This window comes from Papio anubis, chromosome 2 (genome assembly GCF_008728515.1).
Source record: "Papio anubis isolate 15944 chromosome 2, Panubis1.0, whole genome shotgun sequence".
Classification (NCBI taxonomy): Eukaryota; Metazoa; Chordata; class Mammalia; order Primates; family Cercopithecidae; genus Papio; species Papio anubis.
Genome location: NC_044977.1, coordinates 46,179,955 through 46,195,935, shown reverse-complemented (window position 1 = coordinate 46,195,935; position 15,981 = coordinate 46,179,955). Strand labels below are relative to the sequence as shown.

Genomic DNA, 15,981 nt, shown 5'->3' with positions numbered 1-15,981 from the left:
ATAGGTAGTATAGTTAGTATCATTGCTTAGCAGTTTAGTGCAGCTAGTACAGTTAATATGGTTAGTTAATACTTTAGTGAAGTTTGTATAGTTAGCATGGTTTCTTTATATGTTAGTATAGTTATTATAGTCAGTATTATTTCTTTGTATTATAGCATAGTTATAATAGTCATTATTATTGCCTAGTTTTGTTAGTGTACTTGACATAATCAGCATGGTTGCTTAGTATTTTAGCAAAGTTTTTATGGTTGCTCAATATTTTAGTGTAGTCAGTATCGTTGATATGGTTGCTTAATATTTTACTGTGATCACTATAGTCTATATTGTTGCTTAGTATTTTGTAGCAGTCAGCACACTCAATATCATTGTGTAGTACTGTTAGTGTAGTGTAGTCAGTATTGTTCCTTAGTTTCTTTGTCTGTAACATCAGCATCTTTGCTTATAGTCGGTATAGTAGGTATTGTTACTTAGTCTTTTAGCATAGTCAGTATGGTTTTTAGTATTTTAGCATAGTTTGTATAGTCAATATGGTTGCTTAGTGTCTTAGCATAGTTGGTAAGTCAGTATCATTGCTTAGTATTCTCGTGTAGTGTTTATAGTCCGTTTAGTTGCTTAGCATTTTAGTGTAGTTAGTATATTCAGTATCATTGCTTAGTATTTTAGCATAGTTATTATAGTATTATTAGTGTATTTAGTATAATTAGTGTGGTTTGTTAGTATTGTCAACCTAGGAAGTATAATTAGTGTTTCTCATTAGTTAGAAGAGTTGGTAGAGGTTGATTTGTAGTCAGCATAGTTAGGAGACACTGTGGAGCTGGGCTTGGCCTCAAACTCACCTGATGAGGAGATCCAAAAGTACAGATTTTTGAGACCATCTGTTGGGGCACATTCAGTGACCTCAAACTGGCCCAACACATGCTAACTGGGACCCAGGTGGCCATCAAAATCATCTCTAAGAAGCGTGGCTGCCCCAGCATCACTCTCCAGAGAGAGATAAGTATCATGAAGACCCTCAATCACCTGAACATCGTTCAACTCTACCAGGTGATTGACACAGCAAACACTGTCCATTTGGCAGTGGAGTACACTGGAGGAGAAGAGCTGCACCACCAGATACGCCACCATGGCCACATCAAGGAGGAGGAGGCCTGGACCATGTTCAGGCAGATTCTGTAGGCACTGCAGTACTGCCACCGAAAGAACATCACACATCGAGAGCTACAGCTGCGAAACATCATACTGGTTGAAGAACACACACAATGTTAATATCACTGACTTTGGCTTCAGCATGACACCTAGGGAGGGGGAGAGGCTGAGAACCTTTCATATGACTTACTCTTATGTAGCCCCAGAACTCTTCCTGGGCCATGGGTACCAATGCCCTACCACCAGTGTCTGGAGCCTTGGCATCATCCTGTACACTATGTTGGCCAGGGCCCTGCCATTTTACTTGGAGAACTCTAAGGACCTACAGAAAAAAATTACTCAAAGAAAGTACCACTCACCAACTTTTTTTCATTTCTAATGGAAAGCATCAGAGCATCTAGTGGAAAAACATTTAGAGCACAGTCCCTTCCTCCTGTAGGCCCCACCTGAACTTCCCCATCTGCGAAGGTTTCCACCTTCCTTGTGGAGCCAAAGAGGAATCAAAGCCAGCTGGCCTTTCCCATTTTCAGATGCCTGAGGAGGACCAGGAGTCAGGGCAAAAGGCCACTGTTACTGCCAGTCCCCTACCAGTTCTGCAGATGAAGTGAACCATTTCACGCAAAGCACCCCAGTATGGCCCTGTGGCCTTCCTCTTCTCCCAGAGCACCAGCAGCAGTCGGGGAGACCCAGAAGAATCCTTGTCCCAGGGAACATCCCAGGAAGCCAGCTCCCTCCATGCTGGGCAGCCAGATGGTATAACTTCAGCCTCTCTGAATAAAATGAGCCAGGGCTTCCACAGGGCTGCTAGAAGATGTCTCAATTTCATGCTGAAATTGCTTTGTTTCTGCTGAGCCCAAAAACTTCATCTTAATAAGATAGCACTGACAAACCAGGTGGATAGCTATGACCAAGACAAAACCAAGTAGTATGGGCAGTCAAGCAGCACTGCCTGCATTTGATTATATTTATTATGTTTATAAATACTATTTCAATTGGCAAATCATGTTTATATTCATTCATGGGGTACAGTGTAATGATTAGATAGATGTGTGCACTGGAATGATGAAATCAACCTACTTAGCATATTCATAACCTCAGAAAGACAAATTTCCCATGATGTCATTGAAGTGTTGGTGTAAAAATGTTGATCTCATAGAAGTAGAGAGTAGGTTGATGGTGATCAGAAGCTGGGAGGCAGCAGAGTTAGGGAATGGAGAGTTGTTGGTCAAAGGACCAAAGTCTCAGATGGACAGGAGGAAGAAGTTTTGACATCTAGTACACAGCAGGGTGACCAATGAGAACACATTGCCTACTGCAAAAACACCTGAGAGAGTCCACATCAAAGGTCTCCCTGCATTTAGAATGGAGACAATGAAGATTCTTAGGTCCAAGAACATTAAAACCTGACATTGAAACCTCGACAATGTGTGAACAGCTGCAAGTAGGAGCCAGGCAAGACGCCCAGGCTGCCATCTGCCCAGCATGCCTGGCCCAGAGGCCTCATCCAGCAGAGGACAGAAGTGTCCAAACTGCCACAGGGATCTCTTACGGCCCACCATCAGACACTGATGCCCATTTTACAGATGAGAGAGCCGGCCGCCTGAAGGGCACTCCTAGCCTGTATAATGCCTTTCTGAAAATCCACCCTCCAGATGGATGTAGCCTGGATCAGGGAGCTGGGCCTGGGGTGGGCTGGACTTCAGCCCCCATGTGCTCTCTTGGCTGGGGAGAGGGTGGGAGTGCTGTGGGGCCCCTTGTCTTCCCAGTGTGCTGCTGTCCTTAAAATCCACTTTGGGGGCAAGGATCCCCCAGGTGTCAATACTGAATCTCCCTCCACCCAATGCCATTTTGCCACCCCAGACAGAGGGCCCCTTTGGGTCCCACTTGAGCTCCCCAAGGGTCCCGCAGAGTCTTCCCTACCTTGCTGCCATCCATCCTCTGGAAGTGCCAGCCCTGTGAGAAGAGGCGCCTTCCCCAGATCTGGCCCCCACTTGCATCGGATAAGGCCAGAGTTATTTCTGACCTGTGACCTGTGGCCTGTCATAGAGTTTGACATCTCTTCTCCAGAAGCCAGGGCTCCAGGCTCAGTGAGCTAGGCTTGGTCAAGGGACCATAGGGAAGGGGCTCCAGGAACCTGGGCAAAATCCACAGACGGAAAGCACCCCTAGTGTCCACCCAAGCCGCACCTCGGGATCCATGCAGCCCTCGGTGTGGGCCGGGGTACCTTGTCTTGATCATTTCTTTGCTGCCAGTGGCCTCCATTTGGGGGAACATTCTCAGGAGGAGCTAACAGCCATGAAGCAGGGGAACAGGCCTGAGCAGGGCTGGCTCCCTAGAGGCAACCCAGAGAGCAGGGTCAGGCAGTGCCGGGGGAGGGGAGCTCCAGCTCCATCATCCAGGTGAGGAAACCAAGGCTGTAGAGAGAGCAGGTAGGATCCCCAATAATATCTGGCCAAGAATGGATGGCAAAGCATTGGCTGTTTACCCCATCCCAGGCTGCTCCGTGCCCACCCAGACACTTCCCAGTACTCTGCTTTGTCCCCCTTCTCAGGTTCTGAAGTTGTCCTGTTTTATGCCCATCACCTGCACTGGAGCAGGGACCTTGACTCCCTCACAGCCGCACAGGCCTCGCACCCAGTAGGCCCTCAATCAATATTTGTGGAATCAATGAGATGGGATTCAAGCCCGAGGTGTGTCTGCAGAGCACTGGAAGTATAGTCCTGGGTCCCTGAAGCCACCTGGCAGAGCAGGCCTGGGGACACACAGGGGCAGTGGACGCCTACTGTGACTTTGGGGAACGTTGGTGGAACTGTCACTCACTAAGCTTATTTGCTCGTCCAATTTGGGGATCCTGAGCTCCCTACTGGGCAAGCCTCGTGGGTTCACAGCTGCCCCCAAGTGTTTCCTAGGCAACCTCAAATCAGACTCTGCTCCTTAGTTGCCAGCACCTATTACTAAAGAAGCGGGGTGAAGAATGGGGGCATCAGCCACAGGGGTAAGGAGAAGGCAAAGAGTTTTCCACTTACAGTGATGGTAGCAGTGGCGGCCACCTGGCCCAGGGCATCATCTTTTTTTCCTGTCTGTTCCCTGCTTCCTCTGCCCTGTCACCTCCCCACTACTCCCTGCCCAGCTCACTGCAGTCCTTTCTCCACTTTTCCAAGGTAGACGCAGCTTGCTGCTCTCCTGAGGCCCCACTAAGGCTGTGGCTTCTGGTCCCGCTGACCTCTTGGACTTTACTTCCCTGGCCCCCACACCCACTTCCTTTCTGTTTGTCCCAGCCCCACCCCCAACTCCCTCTCCCCCAGCTCCTCCTTTGCCATTCCTAATCCCCTCATCCTGATTCCTCTTTTAGGTTTTCTCTGGCTAAATTGTCTTTTATATACTTGCTAATATCTGTCTCCTTTCCCCACAGACCTCCTCCTGGGCAATACGGAATGATGAAAATCTAGAACAGGAATCTCACTCCCGGCCCTAGCCAGGACTCAGGTTTTGTGAAGGGGGCTGGTGCAAGGGGAAAAGCAACCCCCACCAAACCAACACCTAGTCTGGAGCTTGGGCTAATTGCCACTCAAAACACATTTCCTCCCTTTACTTTCCTATAGCCCAATAATTCTTTCTGAAAAGGGTGGCCCCTGAGAACCATCTAAAAGCATCACAGGGTGGAGAGGCAAGGGTCCTGAGAGCTGCTCTTGCGGTCCTTTGTGCCCAGTTTTCCTGAAGAAGCCAAGCTCCAGAGAAGAGGTGGCTTTTGGGGGGTTTGGATTACATTCCAAATCTAATTCTCAGTCAAGCAATCCTGCTCCCAGAGGCTCCCTTCATCTGTCCACTTGGCCAAGGAAGGGGTGGGTCAGCCCATGCCCCCTTCCTGGCTGTAGACAACCATCAGAAGGCTGTCCATGTAGCTGGGGCCCCAGAACCATATCTCCATGGAAAGGTCCCAAGGAGCCGGAGCCCTTTAGCCTCAAGAAGAGCGTAGGGGACCCAGCACCCTTCTGAAACCTAAACTGCATTCTAGCCTGAGCTGTTTTGCACTGTCTGTGCCCTAGAAGGTTGTGAAGGCCTCTAAGTGGGTCCTCCTGTTCCCCCATCTTCTGAGGCCCAGGGCTTCCTCAGAGCCTCCATGGGTCCCACCACTGCACCCATCACACGGTGTCTGGGTCCTGCCTGCCTGGCTCACACCCCCACCCCCACCCGCTGCCCTATTTCCATCCCCGGGACAGCCCGCTGGGCACTGCCGTTCCCTCTCTTAGAAGACTTACACAGGCCCTGCCCATCTGTTTTGCCAATCAAGTGAATGTCACCTACTCAGAGAAGCCCTCCCTGAGCACCCACCTGCAGTAGGGTCACCCCCATCTTCCACCCTCACTTTTCCTGGTATTTCCTTCCTGGCCCTTGTCCCTATTGGGAATTTTCTGCACTGATAAGACTAGTCTGTCTCACCCCTCGGAGGCCAGCGTGTCTGTCTTCTCTGTCCTAGCACACTGCATGATCATTTGTGGGCATGAATTAAACAGGACGGCCCCAAGGTGCTGGGATTGGGAGCCCTTCACCCCAGGGGAGGAAGGAGCCTTGAGGAAGGGGAGAGGACCCGAGTTAGTGCCCTCTCCCCACCTCAAGGGTCAGCTCCGGGCAGGGTGAGCCACTGCGCCTTGGGGCTCCTGTGGCCTGTGCCCTTGACGGGTGGCCTGCAGGGGACGCGGCCGCTCTCAGCTGTGGTCCTGGAGCAGCCGCGTCCGGGCGCGCGGCCCTGAGGAAGTATCAGCTTCACAATCCAGGGCTCCAAAGGACCCATGGGAGGGTCGGGAGGCTTATGGGAGTGACCCCGCTGCTGGGCCAGCGCTTTAAGGTCCCTGGGGACCCAGCGGAGTGGGCCCGGGTGAGGCATCTGGAGGCGCTGAGCCGGGAGTCGCGGGACCCGCAGAGGGCGCCCGTCCGTGTAGGGGCAGCAGCACCTGGAGGCAGGAGGCCCCGGCCGCCGGGAGGGGTCAGGCTCTGCCTGGGGGTCCCTGACTCGGTCTTCCAGGCCAGGCTATGTCTCTTTGCCCAGGCTGGGCGGGGCCGTTGACAGTTGAAAAGCCCCGCCCCAACCCCATCACGGCCGCCTGGCCCCGCCCCCGTCCTCATGGAGACCCGACGCCGCCGGAAGACTTGTCAGCTGCTGTTCTGGAGCCTGGTGCCTGCCTTGTATGCCCTGTCTGCCCCACGCGGGTGGTGCTGCTCAGGCTGGCCCCGACTCGAGACACCGGAATGCCTGTCCACCCGTCCACTCCTGGGCCCCTTCCTCGCGGGGCGGGTTGTAGGGCACGGCGGGGTAAGAATCTGTTGTAACCAAGGAAGGGAACTGCCCCCAGGCCCAGAGAGTTTGGAGCCTGGGGTACTATCACCAACAGCCCAGGCCCCTCGCAGCTGGGCCCTGCCCTAGAGTTTTCCTGCAGCAGGGCTCTCCTCCGGAGGGGCTGTGAATGTTTCCCCGGGAGGGGGTTGAAGCCAGAGCCCAGAGGTTTCCTCCCCTGGGGAATCCGTTCCGTTTGCCCCCCTGAGGAATCTGTCAGTCGCCCCCCTCGGGCTGCAGTGAAGGAAGCTCTGAGGGGACAATGGCCAGCTTCTCCCCTGCAAGGATAGGAGCCCCAGGGAAGGCATTCCTGCTCTGGGGACTGCCTCCCTCTCCCACATCAGAACCAGCCCTTGCAGAAGCTAGGTCAAGCTGACCACTCTGTCTTTGATCTCATCAGGGATCTGAAAGAACATCCAGCCCCACGTGTGTTCCCCTCCTGACTCAGGCTAGATCACATCTAAGCCTGCCAGGGAGGCTGGTCTCCTCAGAAAGCCCCTGCACTGATGTCTAGATGTCCAGAGTCCCAATAGAAGACTGTCTCTTTAAAAATATAAATAAAAATAAAAAGATAAAGGGGACCTCTCTCTTGTTCTGTTTCCTTTCTTCTTCAGTTCTTCCAAACTCTGATTTTTGCTCGGGCTAATAGGAAAGTCATCTTCTTGCTGCCTGAAGTCATTGTCTCATGTTCCTTTTCCTTCCTAGAGATCTTCTAAACAGTGTCAACTAGATCGCAGCCATCTGGCCCCTGCTCACTTCAATGGCATTCTTTTCTCCCTCACCTCTGCTCATTTTTGGATCTTTCAGCATTTTCCCCCAATACACCAGCCTTCCCCTGCTTCTGTGGTTCAGCTCGGCTGCCTCCCTCTGATACCCTCTTCCAGTGCTTATTGTCTGGGCCAATGATTCTTCACTTCATCACATCCAGCTCAGGTATTATTCTTCTCTTTAGAACTACTTCCTCATTTGCATTTCTTATTTTTGACATCTCTCCTAGAAGGGCTCTGATCTCCTGAAGACAGGTGCTATCTTCCATGTGCTTATTCCCTAACACTTAGCACAGACCGAGGTGTTCAGGAAGTGCTTGTGGAGTCAAGGCATGAAATAAGCCATGTGGGCCCAGGGCAACAGGAGTGGCATGAGGCAGTCCCTGAACATCATGGTCTGTACTCCACCTCCCAGACTTGTGGCTCCCTGGATGAACAGAGTAGGAAGAAGAGGAATTTGAGATCCCAGCCTGTCATGTGAGGACAAGAGGAGAAGCAAAATATGGTAATATATGTTCTGGTAAGATGTGACATGTGTGAATCACTAATTCATTCCTTCAGTAAAACTGTATTCCGTGCCTACTATGAGCCAGGCACTGTGATAAACTCTGGGGCTAGAGTTGTAGGCCAAAGTGATAAGGCCCTTTTCTCACAGAACTCGCATTCCAGTCGAGGTCATGGAGACAGGGGTAGTGCAGACAACAAGCAAGGAAACCAGAAATTATAGGAGGTCGTTGAAAATAATAATAAATGTGTCATGAAGGGACTGGAACATGTGTGAAATGATGGAAATTAGAAGCTACTTCATTTTGGGTACACAGCAAAAGGTTATCTAAGGAGGTAACATTTAAGCCAAGACTTAGTTGGCAATGAGGAGCCAGACTTGCTGGAGCAGGTATTAGTCTGTTGGAGCTATTAGAACAAAGCACCATAGACGGGGCATCTTATGAACAACAGAATTTTATTTCTTACAGTTCTGGAGCCTGGAAGTCTGAGATGAAGGTGTCAGCACAGTTGCTTCTGATGAGGGCCGACTTGCCCATTTCAGTTGTAAGGTCTCACTGTGTTCTCACATGGTGGAGAGTGAGCTAGCTCTCTGGCCTCTTCTTAGTGATACTAACTACTGGTACTAATCCCACTCTCAAAGATTCCGCCCTCATGACCTAATTACCTCCCAAAGGTCTTAACTTTCAAATATTGTTACATTAGGATGAGAGTTTCAACATATGAAATCTGGGTGATACATTCAGTCCACTGCAGGAGACAACATCCTAGACTGATAAAGCTAAAGGTGCAAAGACCCGAAGGCGAGAATGGTTTTGACGCATCTGAGGCACAGGGAGAAAGCCCGTGTAGCTGAAGCAGAATGAACCGGAGGGACACTGTCAGGGGATGACAGCCTAGAGGTAGGCAGGAACCGGTTCACACCTGCTGGTCCTGCGGTTGATTGTTCTCTTTATTGGGGTTTTATTCACCCATTGTGGTGGAGGGGGCTGTAAGTCATTGCAGGCTAGTTCAGCTCAAAGGTCTTCCATCCACCCCCTGAAATGGACAGAGGATTCCTGTTCTCGCAGTTTCAGAGTTCCTTTGTTAGGGGCGGCTCTGGAATTCTATGTAGAAGGGAACTGACGGGTAGCAACCTAGGAAACTCATCTTAAAGTTGCATTGCAATAGCAAACGCATGTATTTATTTAGCTTGTGTGATCTAAACTTTTAAAAATATCAATCTTTCCAATTCACACTTCTCATAAAAATTGAAGAATGTATATTTTAAGGTGGTTTAAATGGGCTGTTGGGGATTATTAGGAGTAAAAGGCATTGCACAGAGGCCACCTCCAAGCGGCATCGCCAAGATTGGTTGGTCTCGGGACGCGCGCACAGCCTGGAGATAAAGAGGCTCGCGCTTGGTACCCGCCTCTTTGAGAAGGGCAGGTGATACCTACGCCGCAGGCGGGCGGGGGGCCCAGTTCGCATGCGCGGGGCGGTGCTGGGGGTGGGGCGAGCGACTGCCTGGCGGATTCGCGCGGGTGCTGAGAGTGGCCAGCGAAGGCAGCGTTCGCCGCCCCTCAGCCCAGGTCCCTGCGCCGCCGCCGCCGCCTGGCTTTCGGTTTGTGAGCGGGCCCGGCCCGGCCGGGAGCTAAAGCGAGACCGTGGAGCAGTCGCCGCCACAGTCGCCAGGGCCGGGGAAGGCGGGCGATGCCCCCAACCGCCGCTCGGGCCATGTCCGAGGGGCGCGCGTGTTGTCGCCGCCGGGGCGCCGCGCCCGCCTGTCGTCCCCCGGGCCCAGCAGCTCGTCCGAGGCCCGTGAGGAGCTGCGCCGCCGCCTCCGGGGCCTCATTGAGCGCAGCCGGGTGATGATCTTCAGCAAGAGCTACTGTCCCCACAGTACTCGGGTAGGCGCGGCCCTCGCCGGTTCCACCGCGCGCGACCGGGCCCGCCACGCGGACGCCACCCCCGGCAGGGCGGGTCCGGGCTGGGGCGCCCGCCTCACTCCCGGGCTGCGGCAGTGAGGTCAGCCGCCCGTCCTCTCCTCTCCCTGGGCTTCCCCTGAGGTGGACTTGTGATGGTTTATCAAAACAGAAACACTCCTAATTGCGTGACCTCGACCTGGGTTAGGACCCTGTGCCGAGCCTCAGTTCCCCGTCTTGTGAAACGAAGGTACGGGAAGGTTGTGAGGTAATTTCAGCTTCATGCACACTGCCTTAACTTTTCAGCGCGGGCTAGGAATCCGGCATTACTTCTAAGGACAAATGTATTCTGAGTTTAAGAATACCTCACTTAAAAACGAGCCTTTGGGTGATAACCTACGTGTAAGGCAGAGACTTTCAACGTTTAGGAATTTACTTCATTTTACAGAAAGTTGAAAAATGATACGTGGAAGACAGTATGCAAAAGCATAAACTATTAGGTTGAGTTCATGAAATTATAGGCTGTGTTTTTCAAATATATTTGAAGTTTACATTGATGTGTATAGTTTCTTAAAACATATATTATGCATATACATTTTTAAGAATAAAGTGACACTAGTACTGTAGAAGCTTCCTTGGCTGTCTCCTCCCTCCCTCAGGATTAACCACTATGCAAAATTTCTTTTTTTTTTTTTTACATTTTTACCAAATATATACATTATTAATCAATATTTGGTTCCTTTTGGCCTGTTTTGGGACTTGATATAAATCGAACCATATATACATCTGCAGTTTTCTTCCTCAACAGTTATGTTTCAGAGATTCATGCATATTAGTATCTGTAGCTGGGGTTCATTAATTTTCATTGCTGACTACTCCCTAGGATGAATCATACCGGAGTTTATCATTTTGCTGTTTCTAGTATTTTGGTCTTAAAAAACAGTACAGCTGTATGCTTATTCTTGCACGTAACTCCCAGCGCACTTACAAGAGACTACTCTAGGATAGATATCTTGAAGCTGAGTTGCTGGGTCATAAAGGATGCATGATTTCTACCTTAGCAAGGTAATGCCCAACTGAGTTTCCAAGTAGTTATACCAATTTACTCTCCTCCTAGTTTATAACAATTCATCTTGCTCTACATCCTTGCTAACAGCTGATATTTTTAATTTTTGCCATTCTGGCAATTTTGAAATGGCATTCCATTATGGTTTAATTTTGTATTTCCCAAATGAAGTCCAGTGTATTCATGGGTCACTTGAGCTTCCTCTTCTATGAAATTCTATAGTGTGCTTTTCATTTTTTTCAGGCCTTTTGCCTATTTTCCTATGCAGCGGATTTTAGTTGTTTGTACTAGACTTGTAGGTGTTCTTTATATATTTAGGATGCTTATCCTTAGGTTATGTATACAGTAAGTGCTCACTCAACATTGGTGATAGGTTCTTGGAAACCAACCTTAAGCGAAATGACATGTAACAAAACCAGTTTTATTGTAGGCTAGAAGTAAGAGTTAAGTTCCTATGGCATTATTTCTGACCACAAAAATAAAAAATCACCAAACTTTTAAATAAAGACCCAAAACATGTCTAGTATTAAACATTGAAATAAATGTGAACTATACATACATTTAAGAGAGATTAATGAGAACAAGGAAGAAAAGTATTTACCCAATTTCTGGTGAATCAGGAGAGGTTGAGTTCTAATGGTAGTGGGTGAAATCAAAAAATGTTTGCAAAGCAGGATTTTAAGGAGCACCTTGTGCCACTGGGCAGTTCAAAAACAAAATCAGAAATATGGAGGGTACACTGTTGAATGCTCTCCTACTGCATTCGTTATTGTTTGCGTCTATATGATTATTGTCTACTTTATGAAGCTTTATTTGGCAATAATTTATATTTGCTTATTCATCCTTTTCCAACCCATTTACTCCATTTCAGGATTGCAAGTGCTAGGCGGGATCCAAACCTGGCTGGGACACCGTCCCATTGCAGGTGCACTTGCACACACACCCACACTTTCTGTGACTGGGAAAATGTAGATACACTAATTAGCCTAACATGCACATCTTTGGGATGTGGGAGGAAACTGGAGTACCTGGAGGAAACATGAAGAGAAGGTGCAAACTCCACTTGACAGTGGCTCTGGCTGGGAATAGTTTTTTTAATCACTGTTGTAATGAAATAATGTTATTTGAGGACCTGCTGCTGTAGAAAATCTGTCAGATTTAGCTTCCTTTTTCACTCTTTTTATGGGATTGATATGGTTTGGATCTGTGTCCCCAACCAAATAGTGAAATGTAATTCCCAATGCTGGAGGTAAGGCCTGGTGGGAGATGAATGGATCATGGGGGTGAATTTCTCATGTATGGTTTAGTATCATCCCATTGATACTGTCCTCATGATAGTGAGTTCTCATGAGATCTAGTCATTTAAAAGTGTAGCATCTCCCCACCCAACTCTCTTGCTCCTGCTCTGGCCATGTGAAGTGCTGGCTTTGCCTTTGCCTTTTGCCATCATTGTAAGTTTCCTGAGGCTTCCCAGAAGCCAAGGAGATGCCAGCATCATGCTTCCTGTAGAGTCTACAGAAGCATGAGCCAATTAAACCTCTTTTCTTTATATATAACCCAGTCTCAAATTTCTTTATAGCAATGGGAGAACAGACTAATATAAGGATCTTTTCATTAACTGAAGTTTGTAAGTTTAATGTATTTGCTTCTATCATTCTTTTCCTTTTATGGCTTGCTTTTGGTGTCTTATTTAGGAAATCTGTTTCTATTCAGAGATCATAAAGATATTCTCCTGTTTTAGCTCCTGAAAACTGAGTAGTGAGTAGTGTGCTTTTCATACCCACCTTCTTGACATCTACCTGGGATTGATATTGGTAATACGAGTGGGGATCCAATTTGTTTTCTTCTTTGTGACTTACCAGGTGTTCCTGTTTCCTTTTTTTGGAGACCCTATCCTTTCCACACTAGTTTGTATACTCACTCATCATTGATCAGGTTCTCATGTATGTGTTGGACTGTTTCTGGGGTCTGTTTCTATCTGTATTTCTTAAGAGTTGTCCTTTGTAGTTTGCATAAATACCAAGAGATCAGAACTGTGTCTGTCTACTGCTGTATTACTGGGGCCTAGACAATAGTGTCAGGCACATAATATAGGGTGAATTATCTTAAATAATTTTAGTCAAACCTTTGCTGATACAGAAAATCTTAGGACAAATGATCCTCTATTCTGTATGTGTTAACATTTTCAGTAATGTGGCCATGATTTTGAGTCCCATTACATATTTGGACAGCTCTGATTATTGGAATTTTTTTAAGTGAAGCGAAGTCTGCCTCTCTGAAATGTTTTTTCATTCTTGGAGGTGAGCATTGCTCCAGTGGGCAGAATTAAGAACTTTGCTTCTGCTTGGAGGGCAGATCTTCCAGTACTTTTGCCAAGTGTTTTTCTTGCTTGACTGAGTAGCCTGCTTTCTTACATGTTTGTCTTTACATGTGGCCGCGCACTAACTTGATTGTACAGGTTTTTTTTTTTTTTGCCCATGAACCTCTTAAATGTATCTCCCAAAATTAGACACCATATTCCACATGTGTCCTTATCCTTGCAGAGTCAAGGAGAGAGAGTGTTTCTTGATTGGGCTGCTAATGGCATTCAGTAAGCGTCATTGGGTACTTAGTGTTGCAGAGACACAGAAATGAATAAACCTTGGTCTTGCCTCCCGTAAACTCATAGTCTAATTGAGCTGTAATCAACCCGCTTGCATGTGTAGAAAGAAGTGCGTAAGAAAAACGAGAGTTGTGGGAATAAGAGATAAAACAGTGGCTTCTGTGGAGGATCAGAACAGTCTAAGAAAATGCCACTAAGTCGGTCCTTGAGGGATAAGTTAGTCTGTAGGTAAGAAAGAGCATCTAGTTAAGAAACTGGTATCAGCAAAGATAGATAATGATAAAAGGAAAATAGTATGGCTGAGCACAATGTATATGCAAGGGAATCAGGAAGATTCATTGGAAAATGGCTGGAAATTTAGTTTCAAAGGTGATTTAGGGAGGTCTTTGTTTTTTTGAGATGGGGTCTTGCTCTGTTGCCCAGGCTGGAGTGCAGTGGCTTGATTTTGACTCACTGCAACTTCTGCCTCCCAGTCTCAAGTGATCCTCCCACGTAAGCTTTCCAAATAGGTGGGACTGCAGGCGCATGCCACCACACCTGGGTAATTTTTATATTTTTTGTAGAGACAGTGTTTCACCATGTTGCCCAGGCTGGTCTCGAGCACCTGCACTCAAGTGATGCACCTGCCTGGCCTCCCAAAGAGCTGGGTTTACAGGCGTGAGCCATCATGCCTGGTCAAGGAGGTCTTAAAATGCTTGCTAATAAGTGTGAACTTAATGATATGGCAAAGAAAAGTCATCTCACACTTGTGAGCAGCATTTGACCTGTGATTTGAAATCTAGCCATCATATAAAACTAGACTCAGTATAGAGGCAGCTAGACTAGTTGGAAAGTCAATGTTAAAGGACAGATGTAAGATAATAACGCAAACTGAACAGTGAATAAAATGTCCTGACTTTTAGAAGTACTTTCCTCACATTAATTTTAAGCCATGTTTCCCCAGTCCTGTATGAATTCAATACATTTGTGAATTACAAATTTATATTACCATTGGTTCACTTTTTAAAAAATATTGTGATAAAATACACATAACATAAAACTTACCATTTTAACTATTTTTTAGTGTAGCGTTCAGTGGCACTAAGTACATGCACATTGTTGTGCAACCATCGCAGCATCCATCCACAGAACTTTTTCATCTTCCCAAACTGAAATTCTATACCCATTAAACACTTACTCTCTTTTCCTCCTTCTCCCAGCCCCTGACAACCACCATCCTACTTTCTTTCTCTATGAATATGACTGCTCTAGGTACCTCATATGAGTTAAGTCATACAGTATTTGTTTTTTTGTGTCTGGTTTATTTCACTTAGAGTAGTGTCCTGAACATTCAACCATGTTGTAGCATGTGTCAGAATTTCCTTTTTTTTAAAAGACTGAATCATATTCCACTGTATGTATGTAACACATTTTGTTTATCCATTTATCTGTCAATGGTCACTTGCATTGCTTCCACCTTTTGGCTATTATGAATATTGTTTCTATGAACATGGGTGTACAAATATTTATTTGGGTCTCTGCTTTCAATTCCTTTTGATACATACCTGGAAATGGAATTGCTTAATTATATGCTATTTCTATTTGTAATTTTTAGAGAAACTGTCATTCTGTTTTCCATAGTGGCAACACTATTTTACATTCCCACCAAAGTGCACAAGGTTCCCAGTTTCTCTGCATCCTCACCAACATTTGTTATTTTCTGTGTTTTTAAAAATAATACTTGTCCTAATGCATGTGAAGTGTTATCTCATTGTGGTTTTGATTCACGTTTCACTAAAGATTAGTGATGATGAACAACTTTTCATGTGCTTATTGGCCATTTGTATCTTTTATTTGAAGAAATATCTATTCAACTGCTTTGCCCATTTTTAAGTTGGGGTTTTAACTTTTTGTTCTTGAGTTTTAGGAGTACTCTATATAATCTAGATATTAATCCCTTATCATATATGTGATTTGCAAATATCCTATTCAGTTCCTTGGGTCACCTCTTTACTCAGTTGATAATGTCCTCTTTTCTTTTTAAGAGATGGCATCTTGCTATGTTGCCCAGGCTGGAGTGCCGTGGCTATTCACAGGTGTGATCAAAATGCACTACAGCCCTGAACTCCTGGACTCAATGATCCTCCTACCTCAGCCTCCTGAGTAGATACTGTCCTTTGATGACCAAGAATTTCAAATTTTTGTGAGGTGCTATTTGTCTGTTGTTTCTTTTGTTGCTTATGCCTTTGAGATCATATCCATAAAATCATTGCCAAAGCCAGTGTCATGACACTTTTGCCTTATGTTTTATTCTAAGAGTTTTATAGTTTTAGCTCTGACTTTTGGGTCTTTGATCCATTTTGAGTTAATTTCTGTACACAGTGTTAGGTAAGGGTCCAGTTTCATTCTTTTGTTAGTGGACAGCCAGTTTTCTCAGCATCATTTGTTGAAAAGACAAATGATGCTTTCCCCATTGAATGTTCTTGGCACCCTTGTTAAAAATCATTTCCCTGTATATGTGAGGCTTTATTTCTGTGCTCCCTGGTCTCTTCCTTGGTCTGTAAGCCTGTCTTTATGCCAGTACGGCACTGTTTTGATTACTGTATCTTTGTAGTAAGGTTTGAAGAACTTACTGTATCTGTTGTACAGATTATTTTGTCACCCAGGTGTTAAGCCTAGTA

At 46.7% G+C, this 15,981-nt stretch overlaps 1 protein-coding gene and 1 long non-coding RNA gene across 4 annotated transcripts in view; both read left to right on the top strand.

Moving 5' to 3' along the window:
* Window positions 1–5,305: 5,305 nt before the first annotated feature.
* LOC110742533 lies at window positions 5,306–7,059 on the top strand. Its single transcript, XR_002520306.2, has 2 exons — window positions 5,306–6,457; window positions 6,879–7,059. It is a non-coding gene; the product is annotated as an uncharacterized LOC110742533 (long non-coding RNA).
* Window positions 7,060–9,197: 2,138 nt separating this feature from the next.
* Window positions 9,198–15,981, top strand: part of TXNRD3 (thioredoxin reductase 3) — a 51,427-nt gene continuing 44,643 nt past the window's right edge. For 2 of the 3 annotated variants that reach the window (XM_031663062.1, XM_031663061.1), the window contains exon 1: window positions 9,198–9,638. In XM_031663062.1, coding sequence (XP_031518922.1) covers window positions 9,600–9,638 — 39 coding nt within the window. In that variant the 5' untranslated portion in view covers window positions 9,198–9,599. Of the gene's footprint in view, window positions 9,639–9,768; window positions 9,904–15,981 lie in introns of those variants that run through there. The other variant, XM_031663063.1, reaches the window with a different exon arrangement.